Source organism: Temnothorax curvispinosus, unplaced genomic scaffold (assembly GCF_003070985.1).
Source record: "Temnothorax curvispinosus isolate PA1 unplaced genomic scaffold, ASM307098v1 QBEX01018231.1, whole genome shotgun sequence".
In the NCBI taxonomy this organism is placed as follows: Eukaryota; Metazoa; Arthropoda; class Insecta; order Hymenoptera; family Formicidae; genus Temnothorax; species Temnothorax curvispinosus.
In genome coordinates, this window is record NW_020228011.1 from 56,006 (window position 1) to 77,578 (window position 21,573).

The 21,573-nt window shown below is 45.5% G+C and overlaps 1 protein-coding gene across 1 annotated transcript in view; it reads left to right on the forward strand.

Moving 5' to 3' along the window:
* Positions 1 to 21,571, forward strand: part of LOC112468213 (titin-like) — a gene marked incomplete at its 3' end in the record, with an annotated part of 35,068 nt that extends 13,497 nt beyond the window's left edge. Inside the window, exons 3-9 of the mRNA XM_025037301.1 lie at positions 618 to 2,263; positions 2,821 to 3,912; positions 4,866 to 5,304; positions 5,750 to 5,850; positions 6,782 to 16,456; positions 16,935 to 17,374; positions 19,246 to 21,571. Of these exons, the coding sequence (XP_024893069.1) occupies positions 618 to 2,263; positions 2,821 to 3,912; positions 4,866 to 5,304; positions 5,750 to 5,850; positions 6,782 to 16,456; positions 16,935 to 17,374; positions 19,246 to 21,571 (15,719 nt within the window). The remainder of the gene's footprint in view (positions 1 to 617; positions 2,264 to 2,820; positions 3,913 to 4,865; positions 5,305 to 5,749; positions 5,851 to 6,781; positions 16,457 to 16,934; positions 17,375 to 19,245) is intronic.
* Positions 21,572 to 21,573: the final 2 nt, after the last annotated feature.

Sequence of the window (21,573 nt, forward strand, 5' to 3'; positions counted from 1 at the left end):
GTAGTAGTAATCTTCGATTTTATTAACGTTGCTTAACGCTGGTCCATAGTTTATCTCACTTTCTATCATTTTTTTATTCACAAAAGAAAACTGCATCGACAAGATAAATTCAGGTTAATTAAATTTTTATGTCTACATTGGCGCGATTACAAAGGAAATGGAGAGTTAATAATTAAGAGTCAGTTAACCATCGAGTTTTATCGAAACGCGAGCAGAGCGGGAAATCAGTTGAGGTAATTGTAAGATTAATATTAAGCAGCGCCGGTAAACGGGAGGTTTTCACGATGAGATTACGTGAAACTTCGCCAGCCTTTGATAAATAAACAGCCGTCGTATTTCGCTTGTTTCTCAATGGCAACGATTTATCGTCCCGCGTGCCCCGTCCGCTTTTAAACAATTATCTTCGCGGTCCAAAAATAAATTACGCGATATCCGTCGAGGAGGGCTGAGAGCTTTAAACTTAAAACGCTTAACACTTCCCCGATGCCCGAAGCATTTCTCAGCGATCGAAAATACGGGGCACCGACGCGACGGGACAATATTTCGCGATGGTTTCGCGTTCGGAAGAAGGCGTCGCGTAAACGGCGACGGATTACAAGGAGAATCATCTCTTTTAGAGGCGGCTTCGGCGGACGTAGCTGGTAGCGAGACACCGAGCGACGATACGGCCGAGGGTTATCACACGGCGAAGTTGTCCGGCATCCCTACGGCATCCGGCTCGGCGTCGCCGTCCGATAGAATGGTAGCGTCGACGCAGAGCTTGGAGGATCTGGGCGTCGACCATCCCGCCAACGCGGCTGGGAGCAACGCCGACCGTCAGCAGCATCAACAACAACAGCAGCTGCAGGAACGCTACGGTCACGCCTATAGATCGTCGACGCAGACCGCCCAGGATAAGCGGTCGCGGCTGAGCAACGTGATCAACAACCTGCGCAAGAAGGTGCCGGATGGAGTTGCCGCCAGCGGAAACTCGGACTCGCCGAGGAAGGAAGAGGACGAGCGGAATAGCGTCGAGAGAAATCTGGAGACTCTAGAGAAGTACGTGATGACGGTGCTGAACGGCGTGATCAAGGACAACGAGGAGGAGGACAAGAACGCGGAGAAGACGACGGAGCTGGAGAGGCAGAGGAAAGATGATGAGGAGGAGGAGGAGGAGGAGGAGGAAGAAGAGGAGGAAGAGGAAGATCCAACCGGTACTCCGGTTAAGTCCGAGCCTTCGAGCGAGGGTGATATCGAAGCGGCCGTTGTGCCGCGATTAGAGGACTCCTCGACGGTGGAAAATACCGAAGACGCCGAATCCTCAGAGACTACAGACTGCTCGAATATAAAGAGAACGGCGGAGGAGAGTCTGCCGGATTCGGAGGTCAGAATTAGTCAAGATACAAAGCAATCTCCCTCGAGGATGGAGGAGGAACGCCTGGACGTTGAGGAAAAAGAATCATCCGAAGATGATCGAGGTGTTTCGAGAGAAAACAAGGAAAATCGAACATTGAGCACGATCATAATGGACAGGTTGAGCGAGCATCAGGTAGAGGAGAGGGCGAACGTCGACGACGGCAGAGGAAACCGAACGCGTGATGAACAACACGCGATCTCGGAAAACGCCGAGACGCAAACAATCTGCGGTGAACTGCTGAACGATCTGTTGAGCAGCGTTTATCGCACGATTGACGATCACGAGAAGCAAACGGCCGAGGACTGCGAGAAGTCGAAGAGGACCGACGCGACCGAGTCGAGGGTGAAAGTGACCAAAGACTCGAGCATCAATACTCAGGAGTTGCCCGTGACGGGCCTGCATTGCAGTCTACCCTTGGACAAGGTCGCGTCCGTGCTTCAAAACTGTCAGACGAGTGAATTATTGACTTTGCGACTCTCTTCGGGATCGTCTTCGTCGAGTCCCCCGTCGGCGCAGAAGTTGAAACCGTCATCTAGCACCACCCCACCGGTCAGACTCTTCTGTCTCTACTGCGACAGGAAGTTCCTGTCCATGTCCCTGCGGCAACGACACACGGAGCGAGCGCATCAGCTCGGGGGTGGCAGGAGATCGGAGAGGAACCTCCGAAAACCCTCCCAGAACTGTCAGTACTGCTCCGAGAAGTGTGCCGACACCCTGGAGGCGCTGTTCCAACACATGGTCGGTAGCCACGGGGATAAGTACCACGCGTGCGTTCAGTGTTCGACGAGGTATCCTACCCGGGAGGCTCTGGCGGGACACATGAGCGAGACGCACGGGGGAAACGTCGAGAGGATCGCCCAGGCTCAGGTAAATGTTGCGGAAAATCGATGAGCAATGTGAATGCTATTTCACGTGTCTTAGAATAGAATGTAGAATTTTTATGCTTTGTTCGATATTTATTGGACGTAAAAATTAGTAAATCTGTGAAATTTTTTTGTCTTTCACTCCTTTTATTCCATTTGTTTATTTATTAAATATCTATTACTGACATTATATCGAGTACATATATAATTTTCAAGTATATATCTTTTAAAAATTATTTTAATTTTTTCTTCTAATTTTATAGTTATACTATTTATAATCAAGATATTTTTTTTAGTTTTTTAATATATTTATATCTTTAAATCATTTAATAATTTTAAATTTTTGTAGGGAAAATGTTATTTCACTATAACAGAAACGAGAAATAAAAACAAAAACATCCCAAGGTAACTGGGTAATAAGTCGAAGCATTACATTTTTTGAAGGACAGAGAAATCCAAAATAATAGGAAGAATACTCACTTTTGTTTCGAATTCGACTCGAAAAGTTTCTATCTTGAAAACACTGTGAACTGTTAGACAAGCACATCTTTCTTCTTCCAGCCGGAAAAGATCAAAGAAGGCTCGCCCCCCTGCAAAGAATTTTGTGGTCAAAATCTACGTGAAAAGGTGAGCATGTCAGTTCGAGAGAGAAAGTCCGAAGAAAAGGAATCGGAGGATCCAGATGACAGTCGGCCATTGGACGGCAGCCGGACGAAACTCATTGCGGCGCGGGAGTCCCTCGATAATCCGGCCAGTCCCGAATTTGACAGTTCCTTCTACAGCAATGTGAGCTGCAACATCCGCGAGAACCTGCTGCACCATCTGGACGGCAAGCTGCAGCCACCGATTGCTACCTCAAGCTCGACGGCGGTGGCGATGACAACGGGATCAAAATCACCGCAGCAACAACCGCAACAGTCGTACTACGAGCACAGCGTCAATCAGATCCAATTTCCCATCGACATCTCACTGACCGCGGCCACGCCGGTTTACAGCAAGGACTACTCGGCCAGCGAGGAGTACGAAAACTCGAGCGAGTACGCCCGGAAGGCTGGTAAAACGAGCAGCGGCTCGCGACCGCGCCGTGTCTCTTTCGAGAAGTACAATTTTCCGCGCAAGTACGACGGCAGGGAGCAGTGGACCTGCTCGATCAAGGACCTCAGCAAGTTCGACATCTCCACGCAGCTGTCACTTCGGAAGAAGCAGCAGCTGATTAAGGAGCGCCTCACTATCAGCAGACTGCATCAGATCCCGCTGCTACCTTGCGAGACCACTGAAGTGTCTCTTCGCGATCAGGAGCAGACCGAGTCTGTCGTGGAAACGGCAGCGAGTAGTCAGGATAGCGTTGATGCTGTCTGCGTGGTCGACGCGAGTGCCGCGACTCTCAATGTCGTCCGCTGCGATGTTGACGAACCGCTCCCGAGCGAGATTAAGGAGGAGACGATCGAATTGTCCGCGACCTCAACGTCGTCGTCATTGAGTCCGACGATTATCACGGAATTCACTATTGAATTCTTAGACTTTATGAGACTGAGAAAGCGCGAGGAGGGCGACAACGAAGCGGCCAATGCTCAGGAAATCACTTATGCTGAGCTGAGCGGCGAGTGGTCGCGAACGCGGATCTACATCTGCGGCGCTTGCGGTTCCAAACACGTGAGTATATATTTCTACACATATATTTCTTCTTCATAATGTATAATATATTCGTTAAAAACAAAAATTGGATAAGAAATATCATGAAAAAAATACCAGTTAAATTTCGATAATTGTAATAATTTAAATTTTAGCTTTTATTTTCGGCAAATGCAAGTGTTACTTCTCTATCTCTTGTTTCCTCATCGTTTTATTATTCCTTGCAATAATTAAAACGATGTGATCGCGGTCATTTTGACGTATTATCAACTTTTTTATTACTTTATAAAACTGTCAACCGTTTTTTTATAAAGCGTTTTGTGTAATAAATATAAAATTTCTGTTTTAACATTGTAGGGCGTGTAAGCAGAACGTTTAATCATTCAATTTTGATATTCCAAATTTCTTAATCCAAGATATTATTTAAGGAAATAACAAATTCCGGATATAGCGACTACAAGAGATTAAAAACCCATAAATTATAAAAGATACGCAAGTTTTGAGTGGTATATGATTTTGAGATTATTTTAGTTTTTACTGTGTTGCAAATGGTGCATTTTAATTGGTGCGAGCGCGGTCTAGATAATTTATCAAGTAACGTACTTGATCTTTGACATTTGTGCGATACATACGAGTGGTAAGCATTCGCCCGCGAGCTTTCCAAATCACCGACTCATTCGTGACTTTGTCTCTACTGTAGTCTATTCACTTATCCACATATAAAACGAAATGCATGATTTATCTAATAAATCTAACTGAATCAGAAAATAAAACTCGTTTTTCTTAGCAATATAAAAATAACTTATTTATCTTCCTTGCATTATTGAGGAAAAAATCGAATAAAGGAAACCGTATAATATTTTGCTGTGCCGCGTTAATCCAGTTTACAAGAATTAAAACACGGTGTATTTGAAATCGATCGAGAGACGAAACGAAACGGAAATGCGACCTGAACCGTCGATGTTTCTGTGCAGGTGACGCTGAAGGAGATGGAGGATCATAAGGCTTCCACGCATCCGCGCGTTCTGTGCTCGCACTTCGACCTGGTTGGCGATCAACGCGAGCACTATAAGCATCTTTATTTGCCGGGACGAGACGCGCCCACCGACGCGGCACGCGACGCTTCTCTCACGGAGATGGTGTGCACCAAGTGCGCCAAGGGCTGCCCGAACTTGGGCGAGCTACATCGCCACATGCTGGAGTGCGGTGGCGATCAGGCCTGGTTGCTCGGCCTCACCGGTAGCGGCAAGAAGAAGTGTAAATGGCGGCCGTTCGGTAGTCGCAGCCGTCGACGGCGTCAGCGCGGCCCGAAGAGAAACATACAGAACTCGCAGACACAGCCACGGGTTATCCATGTGGAGCGATTCAAGGAGAAGCAGACATCAACCGGTCCTAGAGTCCGGCCAAGCGACCGTAAGAACGAAATTTGTTTTCAATATGATAAAGTTTCGCGTGGAGGCACTCTAACTTTCCATGTCAGCTTCTTATCTCACGTACTTTACACGAATAAACAAATAAGATACAGGAAACGGATCAAAGATACAAGAAGAAGTAGATTAAAAAGATGATGCGCTTTTTACGGCGTGGATTATTTTCTGATAAAATATATTACCTTTTTTTACATAATATTACATGAGTCGTAAATTAAAAAGTATCGATAAAAGGTGTCTGAAGTGTGATGCATGTGATCTTCGCTTACGATCTTCAAATTTCATTGCCAGAAGAGGAACTTAAATGAACTTATTTACCAAGAGATTCACCAAGTTTTAATTATCTTAGATATTAATCTTAGATATTAAGATGGAATTTACAAGTCGTTGCAGTATCTTCACGATCGATCGCTCGAATTTGTTCTCAGGCGAAAGCATTCAGAAAATGCTAGCCAATCTGCCGCCTAAAAGAGCCACGAGGAAGGTTCTGCAGGAGAGCATGATGCGATCGCAGGGCCGACTTCGTAACGTAAGTAATTTAATAGCGCGGAACAATGACTAGCTTTGCCTCAATAATACACTCGATCAAAATTGGGTCGATATTAGAACCATAAAGGGTGATTATAATAGCCGACTGATTTAATTAGAACGTCGACAGTGTAATATCTATCTCATTAATATCTTAATGGACTTTTTATGGTAATACAGTTTGATATTATCCTTCTGAACCATTTCGATGAAAATCATACATGTCGTAATACTAAAATTAAAATTGCTCAATAAAAAGCTACTTAGAACGTACGTCTTCCTCAATCTGTCGTCTCGATCGTCAATAATTACTTCCAATTACATTTAAATTTTCATTATCCGAGAAAGTCACTCAATTCTTTATAATTCCCTACGGGCAGAAAAATCGGCGTAAACGGTAAATGATAAACGAGACCGATTGAAATCGTAGATATGGTTTGACATAATTTTGTGTATTATCAAGATAAATTACGTAAACAACGAAATGTCGTATAGTCGGTCAAAGCTTGGACGGCGCGAATATGCCAAATAATTGAGGGAGAAAATCATGAAAAACTCGAGACTCGTCGAAATAATGATAGAGCGTTATTGCCTTGCGCGCCTCGTCGCACACGAGCAGAGGCATCGATTAGTTGACATACGCGCTCGTCGAAGTATACATTCCCATGATCGTGCACACATTCGCGCAGGCAGGGTGATTTTTATGCTGCCGTTGTATTCGTTTTACTTTTTTTTCGATAAAAACGCTAGATTTCTTGCTTCAACATGCTTTTTTATCCTTATTGTTGCAAAAGTAAATTGTAAATAAAAGCGTAAGATAAAATGTTATTAGCTTCTTGAAGACAAAAGCTTAGAATTCTGTCTCAATGGCAACGAAAAAGAATTTATCACTGCAAAAGCTGTAGCGACATCTTTGGGCTTTGTTGAAACAGGTGCAGACCAGAACGAGGCCTCGCATAATCGGCGACAGCTCGTCCCGAATCTCACGTAACAAAGCCGCCCTGAGGAACAAACTGCTGAAGAACGCCAAGTCGATTCAGCGGAATCGCTGTCGAAGCGACAACATCGCCGCGGTGATCGAGAGCGTCGTGAGGAAGTGTCACGAGACCGAGAAGAAATCCGACGGCGATGGCGAGAAAAGCACCGAAACCGAGAACGAGGGTAAGAAGGATGCCAAAGAGGTGAACGAAGGTTCGTCGAAGGCGACCAGCAAAACTTCGGATCAGAGTGATAGAACTGCTCGACCGAGACCCGTTGGACGACCTAAAGTTCTCGGTAAGAGGAGGAACGTGAAGAACCCGCAACTTCAAAGCAAAAGCGGTAACAAGTTGGCAAAAGCGATGAGTAAGTTCGCGAAGTTCAGGAATGGCACTGCATCCGAGACGAAGGGCGAAGGCGAGGAGACATCCTCCCCAAAGAGTACACCAAAGAATGCAAGGACGACGCCGAGAGCGATTGACAAAGACGAGGGTGGTCTCGACAGCAAGAAAATGTTGACGACTCCTGGAGTAAGGAGCAAAAATAAATTGACGCAAGGCATACTGAAGAGAAGGCGTTTCGTGGATCCGGTGGCTTCCTTGAATGCCTCTCTTAAGGCAAAATCGCAGTTACGAACGCAGGACGGTAAGTTTGCCCGCAATCCGAACAAGGGTTTGTCAGCGAAATCGGAAACAAAAACGGACGACGGGAAACACAAGGCGGACTCGATTGAAATCAAGCCTAAGCTGAAAGCGACGCAGAAGTTGAAGAAAACCGAGGTCCAGCTGCCACGAAGAGTCACCCGGCTATCGTCGGATAGTGACAAGATGCCGACTTTGGAACCAGTCGTGCAGATCGTTTCCTCCAACGAGGAATATGTCGATAAGTCGGCGAACGATCTGCCTATCTTGTCGCCAGTGACGTCGTCGGGATCTCTTCAGGATCAAAAGACATCCCGAAAGTACGTTTTGAAGGAGAAAGAGGGTAATGTCGAGGCTAATACCGATCTCGAGGCTGTTTCTGAAAAAAGCAAAAAAGTGCAAAAATCAACGAGAGGAAGAAAGCCAAAGGAGAAAACGAAAAACATAGCAAAGCAAAAGAAGATTAATATAGTTGAAGAAAACAAAGTTTCCAAAAATAACTCAGCGGTGTTAAAAGATGATAAAATAAAAGGAAAAAAGAGTTTATCGGTGAGTGCTAATAGCGGCGAAAATAGCAAAGAAGAAACGTCAAAGAGAGAGACAATCGCCAAAAAAGATTCTAGATTGAGGAAGGAAGAAGTAACGAAGGAAACTCGGAGCAACTCGAAAACCAGAATGGATAAAGATTCCGTGAAATTGTCGGATATTCCATTCGAGGTAAAGAAACTGCTGGGTTCGGCTAGCAAGGAGGATCTTTTGAGTACACTGGAACTCGCGTCTAACGACTCGAAACGCATCCTGAGGCAATCGACACCCAGATCGAAAATACTTCAAGTGAACGACAAGAGTCCGCGGGAACTCGATGACGAATCGGATGGATCGAAGGGCACGAGCAAGAAGGAGAAGACTGAAGCGTTTAGAAAATCGTCCAGGAAAAAGAGCGACGATAAGATGGCAAAAACGAATCTAGAAAAAGATTCGTCTAACGCGAATGCTAATGCGGCGCAAAACGAAAGAAGTCAACAGGGTAAAAGAGACAGAACAGCAAAAACGAAGGAGATTGCGGTTGACAATCCCGATGTGGAAGGTAAAACTGATGGCAGACAAACGAGAGGATCATTGAGCGATGCCAAAAGTGAGCCTACTTTGGAAGTCGCAAGCGATAGCTCCCGGAAAGGCAGTGGCTTGCTGGGGAAACGTCGCAGCCGTAGATCGATCGACGAAGATAAAGAGACTAACACGCACACGTCCGAAGAACAGAACAGCAACGAAAATGTTATGTCGATCGAAAAGGAAGCCGAGAAGGAACTTGATGTCTGTAAGAAGGATAATGAAGACGAAAGTGATAAAAATTCCGATGATCGCTTAGACTCGACGGTAGTGAATATCAATTTGAGTCACCTGCAGTCGGAGACGAGCAACCTGTCCATCGACAGCGGTAAGGAAAACTCGTTGGAAACTCCCGTGAACGTTCACACCAAGGTGAAAGTAGGAAGACCTAAAAAGACGTGGGGCGCGCGCCGCGAGAAGTCGTCGAGGAAGAGATCCTTGAACAACGTCATCGGTATTCTGACGGAAGGCATGAATATTCCCATAGAAGCGCAGCAGAACGTACAGGTGCTCACGGTTCAGACCAGTCTGGATAATCCGGACAGGGTAGCGCGAAACGGAAGCGCGCAACAACCAAGCGGTGGCGAGGTGACCGCGGTGGACTCAGCATTCAGCGAGCTGTCGATCCTCGCCAAGAGCGAAGAAGAATCCACGGAGAACGAAGCCGTTACGGCGGCAAGCACGACCGACACTTCTCACGCAGACGATGAGAAGAATGCTTGTCCTGATGAGACGCAGGTCGAGAATGCCTTCGTCGACGTATCGTCGAAAGTCACAACTGTTAAAGCGTGTTCGCCAGCCAACGACATCATCCTTGATCTGTCCAGAAGAAAACCCAAGGGCAAGGGCTCTTTCTTAGAGAAAATTGTGTCGAAAATAGCCAAGCAGAAGGACGCTCTGCTAGAAGGTGAGGTAGGTTCTTTGCTTGACACTGCGGCCGATGAGTTGACCAGCATTCTCGATGAGGTCGGATCACCTACCTTGGCTGATAACGCGGAGAATGCAAATTCTGATGAGGCAAGCCATGTCTCGAAAAACAACAAAGATAACAGTGCGACAATTACACCCACTGATAAGGAACTATCGGCAATCGATTCTGAAATCCAAGCGTTGGAAAACGACAAAACCAATGTCGAGAGTACGATTTCCAAACATTCAACAGATTCCTTAGATGCTTCAGACAATCTCGAGGAAAACTTGGCGACAAAGACTGAAACGCAAAGCGAGAATCAAACTAAAGTAAGTGATGTTTCAGATGTTGAGATGAAGAGCGACGATGATGTGGACAGAAAGATGAATGATGCAATGCCTTCTGTTGAGGAATCACATGTTGAATCTTACGGAAATAAATTGATAACGAATAAAGAAGCAGTTATTTCAATAGAAATTCCAAATAAAAGTCCTACCGATACTTCAATTTCGCATCCGTTAATTACGCAAAAAGAAAACTTAGAAAAACTCGAAAGAAAGGGAAGAGTCACGAAATCCAGGAGAAAATCCAGGAAAAGGTCATTGGAGAACGCAAGCTCTAAGAAACGTAAAAAGAAACCATTAGAAATCGTCGAAGATCGCGCTGAAGAAGATGTGCAGAAGGAACTCCGGCTGAGCGACATCATCACGTCCAAAGACACGTCCAATGTTGGAAATGAATTTTCAAAAGAAGATAGCAACATCGTGGAGACTTCAAACGCAGATACCGAAATTGAGAAGTCGATGTCGCTTCAATGCAGCGAATACGAAATCATCAAGGATGATTTGAAATCATCGACTTTAGAGAAGGACCTCACAAAAGCTAATGATGAATCGAGTTTAGAAAAGTTCACCGATCTTCCAGAAGTAACTTGTGAAAATGCGAAATTAACGGTAAATCTTGAAGAATCCCTTGACAAAATAATTTCCAACAAAAATGCTGTTGTAAACGATGTTCGATCGACAGAACTGGTTGAGAAAAGCGCTGATTTTTCGATATTATCTTCAGAGAAAACCGTTGAATGTGGAAAATTTGCGAATAAGACACAGAAAAAGGATCAAACTGATACGAAGGAGCCTTCGTCTAAACGTACATCAAAGAGAAAATCGCAACCTGCCTTAACTTCTCCGATAGATGCTGCGACAGATACTCTCCAAACTTCCGTAAAACCGACTGACGAGACAGAAAATGTATCATTTTCATCGTCTATTGTGATAGAACAATCTTCGGAATCAACTGATGTACAACCGACAAAAATTGGGACCACTAGCGAAGACTCGGACGTTCCTTTAGAAAAATTATTGTATTCAATGGAAATGTCTGGAAAACATAAAGAGACACAAAATACAAACGATTCAGGTCTCGTCAATTCAACGCCTTTAAAAACAACGAGAAAACGTGGCGCGAAGAAAAAGTCATTGGCCGATGAGCATCTAGAACTATCGGAAGACAAGCCTGTCGAAGTTGCTTCGAAACGCAATGACGAATCCAGCATCGCAGATTCTAACAAGCAATTATCGGCTAGCTTGGAGAACTTCAAAATACCGGAAGTAAAGGATCTGCTGCAGAGCGGGAAGAAACGAGGCCCGAAGAAGAAATCGCAGCCCGAGGATGGTCGCTTTAACGGCGGAAGCATTCCCGAAGAATCTCGGGCGAGCGAGGAACTTGCGGAGAACAGCGAGATGTCCAACTTGGTCGAAGAGAAAGTCGAAGAACAAGAAGAAACGGAGAAACATGTAGAAGAATCGAGCACGAAGAGGCTCGAAAGATCGAGTTCTTCAGGTTCGATCGGGCTTACTCCACCTTCAACCAAGACGAGATCTATGTTCAAGAAAAAGACACAGCTGTCGAGCGAGGACCTTGCCGATTCCAGCACTCGAAGTCAGGGTGCCGAAAGCACGGACGACCTGTCCGAGAGCTCGTGCGTCAGCGAGTCCAGCTACTTCAGGAAGAAGCGATTCGCGAAGAAGAAGAAAAAAGAGGAGACGGTAGCTGACGATAACGCGCGAGACGATGTTTCTCTCACAGATTCGATAACGTTGAAGAGCGATAAGCAAAATGCGAAAAGGAAGACGAGCAAAACCAGATCGTTGCTCGACGAGCATCTTGATCTCTCCGACGCGGACGACATCGACATTCCGATGGACATCCAAGCTTCATTAGAAAATGCGGAAGCGTTGGAGAACATCGAACGAGAGTTCGAACTCACTGAAAAATCTTCGGATCTGCAAAACGAAGGCGCAGACAAGCCAACGGATGATACGGAGGACAAAGATTCGTGCGCCACATTAGAACGACCGGCATCGAATAATGATTCTCCGGATAATCCGGTCACTCCGAAGAAACGTGCGGCTGGCAACTTCGTGGTCGTGCATACAAAGACCGGCGAGATCCTGATCGTGGAGAAGCGGAAGAAGCTAACGAAGGAGGCGGCGAGATTTTTCTGCGACGTGTGCGCCACCAGCTTTACCCGCAAGAGCTCCCTGAAGAAACATACGTTGTCGCAGTCGCATCTATCGCAATTGACAAAATCCACCAAGGAGAAAATCGAGCCTGTTGACAGCAGTACATCGGAGAATGCTGAAGAATACGATGACGAATGGAAGAGTAACGATCAACAGACGGAGAGCGTTCCAGAAGACACTCGGTCTCATGAAATCGTCCGAAAGTCTTTGGAACCAGACGAGAGTTACATTCCTTACGTAGCTAGCGCGGAATCGACGAAGCCTCTGGTGGATCTTGGAAACACAAGACAGATGTTGGAAGATAAACTGCTGGACGAAGAGATTTGCAAGATCACCGAGAATATGAGTCATGACGAGTATGTTCTGACCGATCATGTGACACCGGATGAACCGATGTTGTCGTCGACGCCGATCAAGCCCGTCAAAAAGCAGCAGGAGGAATCGGTACGAGGCAAGAACGCTGACAAGAAGCGGAACAAGTCGAAGAAGAGGAATCTAGCGGAGGAACATTTGATCTTGGATTCCCCCGAATTGGAAAAATCTAAAATCGACTCGGATAAGCTTTCAAAACCAACTAACGACGTCGTACGAATTTCCTCGCCATCTTGCGACCGTACTTTGACAAAAGAAACAATGGAAACAGTGGAAAAGGTTGAAGATGTTTCTAATAAATGTGTAAATATTGATGAAATAAAGAATCAGTCGGAATTAATTGTTAAATCTTCGAATGAAGAAACAAGTTCAAAATCAGCATGTGATATCGATGCAAAAGCTGAACAACGAACAGAATCCAGGACCACGAGGAGAACGCTGAGAAAGCTCTCCAAAGTGGATAATGAGGGAAAAGAAGAGACTTCAGCTTCAACCGAGACGAATCGTTTCAGCCTGAGACCCAGAAGAAGTAGAAACATCCAGCATTACGAGGAATCTGACGTCGAAGCTGATGTATATTTTATGGACACCTCTATGGAGATTAATAGCGACGAAATAGAAAGTAATCATGACGCGCAAAAGGGACAAGACGAAGTGGAAGAGGAAACAAACAAGAATGTATTACGGGAGAAGACGCGCGTTGACGCCGAAGATAAGAATCCGCAGGATGCGGAAGTCGCAAAATCAAAGACAGACACGACGAACGATACTAAGAAAAGGAAACGTGGCAGACCGAGGCTTAAGAATCGAATTGTTCCGAATTCCGGTATCGTTTCAGCTCACACAAAACCCGAAGTTAATGAAAATGATGTTGCTACGGACAATCTTGACGAATCAAAAATCGAGGATCAAAAATTAGATTCGCATATCAAAGAGCGTCTTGACGAGGCCGGCAAGGCGCCACATATTGATGCAAGTGCCCAGCCTTCTAAACGGAGCAGGGGCAGGCCTAGGAAGAATCCTATACCAATTACAAACAACTCTTCAGTACAAGCAGATAATTCGAGTGCTTCCGAATCGACGAAATCAAATCACGATGAAGTGAAAGAAGAGACAGACGCGACTGAATCGCGTTCCAAAACGATTATCGAAGAAATTGCATCGATCGGTTCTTTGATACCGAACGTGGAGTCTTCGCCCGCCGTTCAACAGCACGCTCCGGAATCGAGTTTATCGGAAACGAAGAAAGATTTATTAAATGCTGAAGAGGCTCGAAGCACCGAGCCGAGCGTTTCCGAAGATCAAATGGCGCAGAGAATAGAATCTACGGATATTGAAGCAGACGATACCGTACTCGTAGAGAATTGCAAGAATACGCTTACCTTCGATATTCCACCAGAAAAAGTCGAAATATTGATGCCATCAGAAATAAATACGTCTGTTGATGATGCAAAATGTATGCTAGAAGACAAACATAACGACGATACGAGCGTGAATATTTTAACGAATCTAGCGACCGAGTCTTCAGCTGAGCTGTCCCCACAAATTACCGAACAGGTACCGATCGACGATTTGAGATCGATTGAATCAAAAGTAACCGACAACGATGAGAGCTTCAAGGTTCAGAAACTAACAGACATCTCGGAAGAGAAGCCAACAAAACCAGAAGAAGAATTTCCCGAAGAAGTTCCCGAAGCAAAGCTTTCAGGATCGGAAAATAGCGAGGACGAAGCTTTAGTCACTGACGATAAATCTCTTCCCGTCGCAAGTTCCCATGAATCTCAGAAAGTAATAGATAAATTAGAGAATGATAGCATTTGCGACGAAAAGACGTCTCGACTAGAATCATCTAACAAGAAATTATCCAGAAAGTCGACGAGTAAAGAACGAGAAATCGATCGCAAAAGACCGAAAACGTCCAAGGGCAGAAGGAAAAAGGTCAAAATCGCTGAACTGTCGAGCGACAGCGAGAACGATGATGACGGGATCGAATCCGTTGCTTCGAGCAAGAGCAAGATCGTGAAGAGCGTGTTCGGCCGAGTGTTCGGCGGCGAGAAAGCGGACAAGGTGAAGGAAGTGCTGAACGACTGGGTGTCACGGTCAGAAGACGACTCGGACATGTCCAGGAGTGCTTCCGAAGCGAGATCCTACCTGCGCGGACCGACAAAGTTTCCCGAGAACAGGCACAAGAAGGAGAAGAAGTGTCACCCTGGCTCCGAAACGAAGAAGGACACCGATCGATCACCCAGAAAGAAAGGAAACGACAAGTTCGGTAGTGAGGCTCACGGGAAGGCGAAGAATCGGAAGAAACGAGAGAAGGATGTCGAATCGATATCCGAGGATCGCATCGAGTCGCCCATCAATCCGGCCAAGCGGAGACACAGAGAGAGCAAGATCAGGGCGGACGAGAAGATCCTGAGAACCTTCGATGACGAGTCGCCGACTGTTTCGGAAGACGACAAGATTAAGGGAACGAACGATCAGATTAACAATGAATTGAACGATAAGGACAAGGAAACGAGGAGACACCATGAAAAGGAAACGAATAAGGAACGGACGAAGGATAAGAATTTGACCTCCGAAAACTGGGAGAGTCTTCGAGTCGATCACGACGCTCACGGAAAGTCGAAGAATAGTTCCAGCCATCGTAAAAAGCAAGACGAGCGTTCTTTCTCGCCATCGCAGTCCAATGTGTTCAAGCACAGACGGAGGGAGAGCAAGACCAGAGCCGGCGAGAGGATCTGGAGAGCATTCGACCACGAGACTTCATCGTACCTTTCCGACTATCAGGATCTCGACGAGACGCGCCGGATTTCTAACGAGCAGGAGAGTGAGTTTTACGAACCTAAAAACTTGAATCGTTCGGACAATTTGAAGAGCGTTAAACAAAAGGATGAGGACGCTTGGAAAAACGCCAGTTTGACGGATCGGGAACAGAGCGGGGTGCACAGTGGACGCGGGAGGCTCAAGAAGGACTCGAACAATTGCAGAAGACAGGATTCTAACGTGATTAAAATAAGCAAGACGAAAACGAACAAGAAGGTTCCAAGAGACTTTGATAACGATCCGTCAATTCCTTCGAGAGATCAGGAAACGAAGGACGAAACGCAAAACGATCAAACGACACGATCTACAAATGAATCGAGGAATCGTTCGAAAACTTCGATCAAGGATAATGCTTATGAGTCCTTCTATGGCGACTCGGTTGTTTCGAAACACACGAATAAAGATCAAAATAATTTGCTAGCACATTCAGATCGGTCAACCAGGAAGAACAAAAAAGGGATCGTCAACGAGGATTGGAAACGGTCAGCGAGAAACCTAGAATTCAATCAGGAGGATGATCAGCCGACCGAGAAGGAAATTGGACGAAAAGACGAAGAGTCTGCGATATCGTCGCACAGTTGCAGCAGTTTAGCGGCCGAAGGATCAATAATAAAGAATCAATTGACCGATTTCGATGGAAATTCTCAGACGAATCGAAAGTCCGATGACAACGACGACGAGGAGGAAGAGAGCGACAACGATCTCGGACGACAAAGAATGTCGCCGTTCTACGCTCGCGAGACTCCCGATAGCTCGATAGAGAACAGCTCCAACGAGGAAGAGGAGGAGGAGGAGGAAGAGGAAGACGGCGAAGAGGAGGAAGAGGAGGAGGAACGTATAACGCACGAGGATAATTCCAGGAAGACGAACCCTAACGAATTTTCCGGAGAGAAGATCATCATTAGATCGCCGTCGTCGGGTCACAGATCGGATGTGGTGACGATCGCGCCCACAGACGCGATCGAGGACAACGCGTTGGATGTGCCGCGGGAGATCGAGTCGACGATGGAGCCGCGGCAAGGCAAGATCCTCAACTTCGACGAGGAGCTCTTCGTGGAGTGTTGCTCGAGATTGAAGGCCACCAGCGAGAACGAGCTGAGAGGCGCGAAGAAGATTAAGCTGGACCACACGGAGTCATATCATAAACGGGACGAACAACCACAGGGATTCAGGGTCAACAGAGACCGATGGAGGGACGTGGAGAGCCAAAACAGTCTCGGTAGTCTTCTGGAGTCAGTGAATCAAGTGAGTATTATACGTTGGGAATTTTTACACTTGAATAAATTATCGATATAATTGATGAATTATTAATTATATTTTAATGAGTCAATTATCCCATATATACAAAACAAATGTGTTATTATCCGTTTGATCTGAGCTATTTAGTGATATGATAATTAAATAAATATAAATCTTTCAGCGATTGATCAACGGTAAATCACGAAATCGTTTAAAATTTGACTATATATTTATTTAATAGATTAAATAAATTTTTTGCTATCAAATTGTGATTTGATTAATTGGCGAAAGGATTAACTTCAGGTTTCGGATAAATAGAGTTATAAGTTTTAAATATGCTTTGCTATAAAGTTAATTAAAAAGATTAATGTATTTGATACATATAAATCATTTGATCAAAAATTACATTAATCTTTTTAAAATTAAACAGAATTATAATGAAAAGTACATAATGTGAGGTATATATATCGCTTGGAAATTCTAGTTGCTCGGCGAGGAGATGTGCAACAGCCACGATAGAAGCTATCGAACGCGTGGCAGCGAACGATCGAGCAGATCGGCCAGTCCGGATGCGTCGCGAGTCGACAATCTCGGTTATGAGGACAGTTTGGACGTAGCATTCGAACACAATAACAAACTGCGAGATAAGATCCAGCAGCGCATGAGGGAGAGCGAGAATCTGATAGCCAGCACATTCGGCCAGAAAATCAACGACAACGATCATCCTGACGACGACAAGCGAGACAGCGTTGGAAACTCGTACTCGTCGAGTATTCACGAACACGAACAGCTATCAACGTCGGTCGTGTCGAATAGAGAGCAGGAGACCTCGCCGGGACACAAGAACAAGGTGAACTCGACTCTAGGCGGTCTACATAAGGCGCTATCCAACTTGTTGCACAGCAACGGCAAGCATGATCATAAGTGAGTATCTCGATACTTAAATTTATGCGTCAAATCTGCACTATAAATATTTTCGTTGTGTGATCGTATAGTGAATAGTTTCGAGAAAACAAATTAATATTCTATCAGCGTAAGAAGTACGTTATAATAATGAGCTTTCCAGTTGGGCGTGGATAAGTTTGATAAGTTTGATGAGATTCTGAACTCGAGGAAGACGAAGATTCTTTAAATTCATACTTCATACTTCGTGAATAAACTCGCGAAATTTTCTTGACCAGCTGTCATTTACAGACTTACAAATTACTGATACCAGAATCTTGTTTTTTTTTCCGCTAAGTATAAACTTGACGATTTGTTCTCCTATATAATTCACAAGAGAGCTCAGCTTATTATCCTATTTTTATGATGCTATGTACGGACATGCTTAATATTTTAAATACGTTTCTTTAAAATCCCATTTTGATATGAAAGCGCGGAAAGACATTCAGAGATTAATAGAACGCATATGTGACGAAACGCCGAGCTAGGTGATTAAAAATATCTCGCTCTATTTTGCAGGACGGCTCGCGCGTATCAAAGCGTATTTTTCAGTTTCGCATCGGCTCAACACCTGTTGATTGCTCGTTTATCTGGCCGCGCGGCCATACGTTTTGTTTTCACCCGATTCTTCGATTACGCTAAACTAGATGTAGCGTATGATTGGCGCGTAGAGGACAGTCGGATTTTTCCTGGAAAAAAAATCCCCGTGACCCGACTGTTGCGTCGGGTGATTGTCTTCCCGCAGGGCTCGAATCGAGCTGTGTCGAGCGACGTTACGTAAAAACGCATACAACCCGTAATACTCCGGCGATTGTTATTTGTTCCCTCTGCCAGTCTGCCTTCTTCATTCGGAATGCAATTATTCGAGCGTGTCGAGGCTCTATTTTCACTAAGGACGGTCGAGAAACCATCGTCGAACGATGCCCATCCGTTCGCGTTGCGTATTGATCCGCTTTCGTCACTCCACTCCGTACGCGATGGACGATCTCTCCCACAAACAGCACCGACGTGTAGCGCCTTGATGATACATGGAACTTGATATGTGGCATGTAGGGAGCACTATCGTACCCCACGTTCATTATCCTGCTAATTTATTTACTAGCAAACACTGTTTTCCCAGGAATTTTTATTTGAAGAAAAAGAATATCTAAGTGCACCTTTCCTATAGCCTCCGGAAATGAAATAAAGGGATATTTCCACAATTATGTCAATTAATACAGATTCCATAATTTGTATCGACTCCGTTTAAAAAAAGAAACTTTTATTGGAGTTAAATGATTAAGGAATGATATTTATCATGTACTTCATGTGTCAGATTTATTTTTTATATATTGTTATTGGTTACATTTTTTGTTTCGTGCAATCTATGAGAGTTCATTAAATAATTTTATTTGATATTATTATAACTGTGTGTGTGTGTGTGTGTACAATAACGATATAGAATGTTCTTGTTTGTTTGCTATACTCGACTTTATTCGCTGCGGTGATTGACCGAATAACAATGCGCGTTTATTATTAAATCTAATTACTCTATTAAACCCTTTACAAAAACATACACATTCTTCAATTTCATATTTTATTCACCGATATACCGTTGACTAAAAATACTGTTAAAAAATAATTTCTCGCTTGTTTCTTTCATTGTCGTTAATCCAATTAAAACTTGTATAACAAGCCATCAAGAATGCAGAAGCTTTTAATAGATGATCACAATCATCTCTACGCGACCATATTTTCTATGCAATTAACCACATGATCACGCGTGGGTTTAATAATGAATCGCGCTGTATCGTTTATCGATGTATGAACAATCTCATTTAATAAAGCTGTTATAAACCAATTTTATTCCGCAGCGGTTCCGCTCCGATGAAGCTGCTGGCGGAATTGGCCTGCGCCCGAGCTCCGACCTCCACGTCGCCGGTGGACACCGCGAACAGCGGCAGAAATCATCAGTCGGTGAAGATGGTCGCGGCGGCGGTCGCGGCGGCAGCTGCAGCTGCAGCAGCGGCGGCGGTGGCGGCCAAAGACACCCCGATTTCCCCAAAGAGGCCGGCGAAGGACTCGACGGTAACGTCAAGGAATTCGCTAACGAAGAAGACGAGGAACCCGATCAAGGAGTTGTTCGAGCGCAAGAAGGAGATAAACGACAGAAAGGAGCAGGAACGCTCGAAGGCGTTCGTTGAGTTGAACGTGCAGAAGCAACGCAAGTCGAAGAAGAACAGGAAACAGCAGCCGGAGTTCCCGCTGATTCGTAGGAGCGAACACTACGGCGGTTTAGCAGAAAAGAAGAAACGTCGCGATTCTCTCGACCGGAAAGGGGAGTCGGAGAGGATAAAGGACGTGTACGAGTTCGACGAGGAGGAGAGTCAAATGGCGCCCACTCTGGGTAGCGTGTTGTCCTACAGGAGCCAAGTCGAGAAGAGTTTCGAGACCAACTGGTCGAGGATGAAGAATGTCGACGGAGACTTGGATGCCGTCTTAGAGAACGGCAAGGCGAATTACGTCACGGACACGAAGTTGGACGCTATGATCAACCGTAAATTCCAGGAGCTGGAGAAGTTTGCGCCAAAGACGAAGGGCGCCCTGAAGTCATTCCAGAGCGAGGAGCAACAGCAGCAGCGGGTCGCCGAGCCGATTACCGGACCAATGGACGAATTCGTGGAAAGAAAGCAGCAACGCGTGAAACGGCCCGTAGAGCAGGGCTCCAAGCAATCCGGCAAGATCAAGAAACGAGGTAAAGGCTCGAAGAAGCGAGCGAGAAACGCGTGGTACGAGAACGACAGCTCGGACGAGTTCAGGACGGCAGCTAAGACGGAAGACATCGGCGTTGGCATTTCGAAGAGTCAACGCTCGTGCTCGAAGGGCAAGCAGAACCTCTTCGCGGAGTTGTCGACGTCGTCCGAGAGCGAGTACGAGTGGGACGACGTCGATTACGCGATCGCGAACGAGCAACGTTCGTCAAAATCGAGAAAGGGTCCGAAGAAATTGTTCGACGTCAACATCGACGAGGCAGACGATCGACGCGTGGTCAACGAATCCGAATTCGACAACGAGGATCAAATCGCAAGCGATTGGAATCAAGTGCAGGTACAGAAAGATGCTATGAAGAACGATCACGACGGCGTGAAATCAGAGTCGGAAATGTCGGATCATTCGTTGGTGATAGACGAGAGGAAGATGACCGACGAGGCGAGGAACAGTGATGACGATGCGGATAATCAATACGAGAGAACGTTTGAGCTGGACGATTTGTATAGAGAAGATAGCTCGGATGCGGAGACAGAGATCGAAGAGAACGAAAAGCCGACCGTCGAAGAAGTGAAGAACAGAGCTGAAACGCATGCATTGGATGCAACTTTGCAGACGAAACTTACTTCCACAAACGCGAAAGACGATTGTACGGAGAATGAACTGATTTCCTTGGAAGAAGCTTTAGATCTCCTCGATCGGCACGAGAATCTCGATCCGAAAACTGAGAGTGTACGTGCGAAAAACAATATCGTCAACGGTACTATGGACGACGCTTTTAACGATGGCGTTATTAATGAGGAGATGGAGAACAAACGTTTGAGTCCTATAGAGATGCGAGATGAAAAGGAAGAAGCAGACGACGATGTTCCGGCTTTGCCCGAGAAACTGTCCAGCAACGAGAAACCGCAAAAAGAATCCGATCACAATCTTCCTCTTCACGTGTTCCTCAGCAGAAAGGTGCAGGAATCGAAAAAACGAAAGCAACAACAGTTAGACAAACTGCGAGAGGAGCAAGAGCGGATACTCCTGGAATTTCAGCCGACCAGAAGACAAAGGAAGTGCGCGATAGGCAAGCAAGGTCTACTGGCGGAAATAAGCAGCTCGGATGAGGAGTTGTACGTGAGAGACAGCAGCAGGAAAGGTAGCGATCACGACAAGTCGCGTAAGAAGAGGGAGTCGAAGGAGAAGAGGAAGGAGAGGTATCTCGAGAAGAAGCACGAACAGATGATTGCCAAGGAACAGAAAGCGATCGAAGAGGAAATTCTTCGAGAGGTCGGCAAGAGAAAAGAGAGTCTCGCACACAGCGCGGATGATACTGTCTCGAATACCGATGCCATGGAGACAGCCGTTTCCGAACAGATTCAAAGAAAGAAACATCAGACGAAGGAAAAGCATAAAAAAACTGGAGATGAACTTATTGACATGTGGTG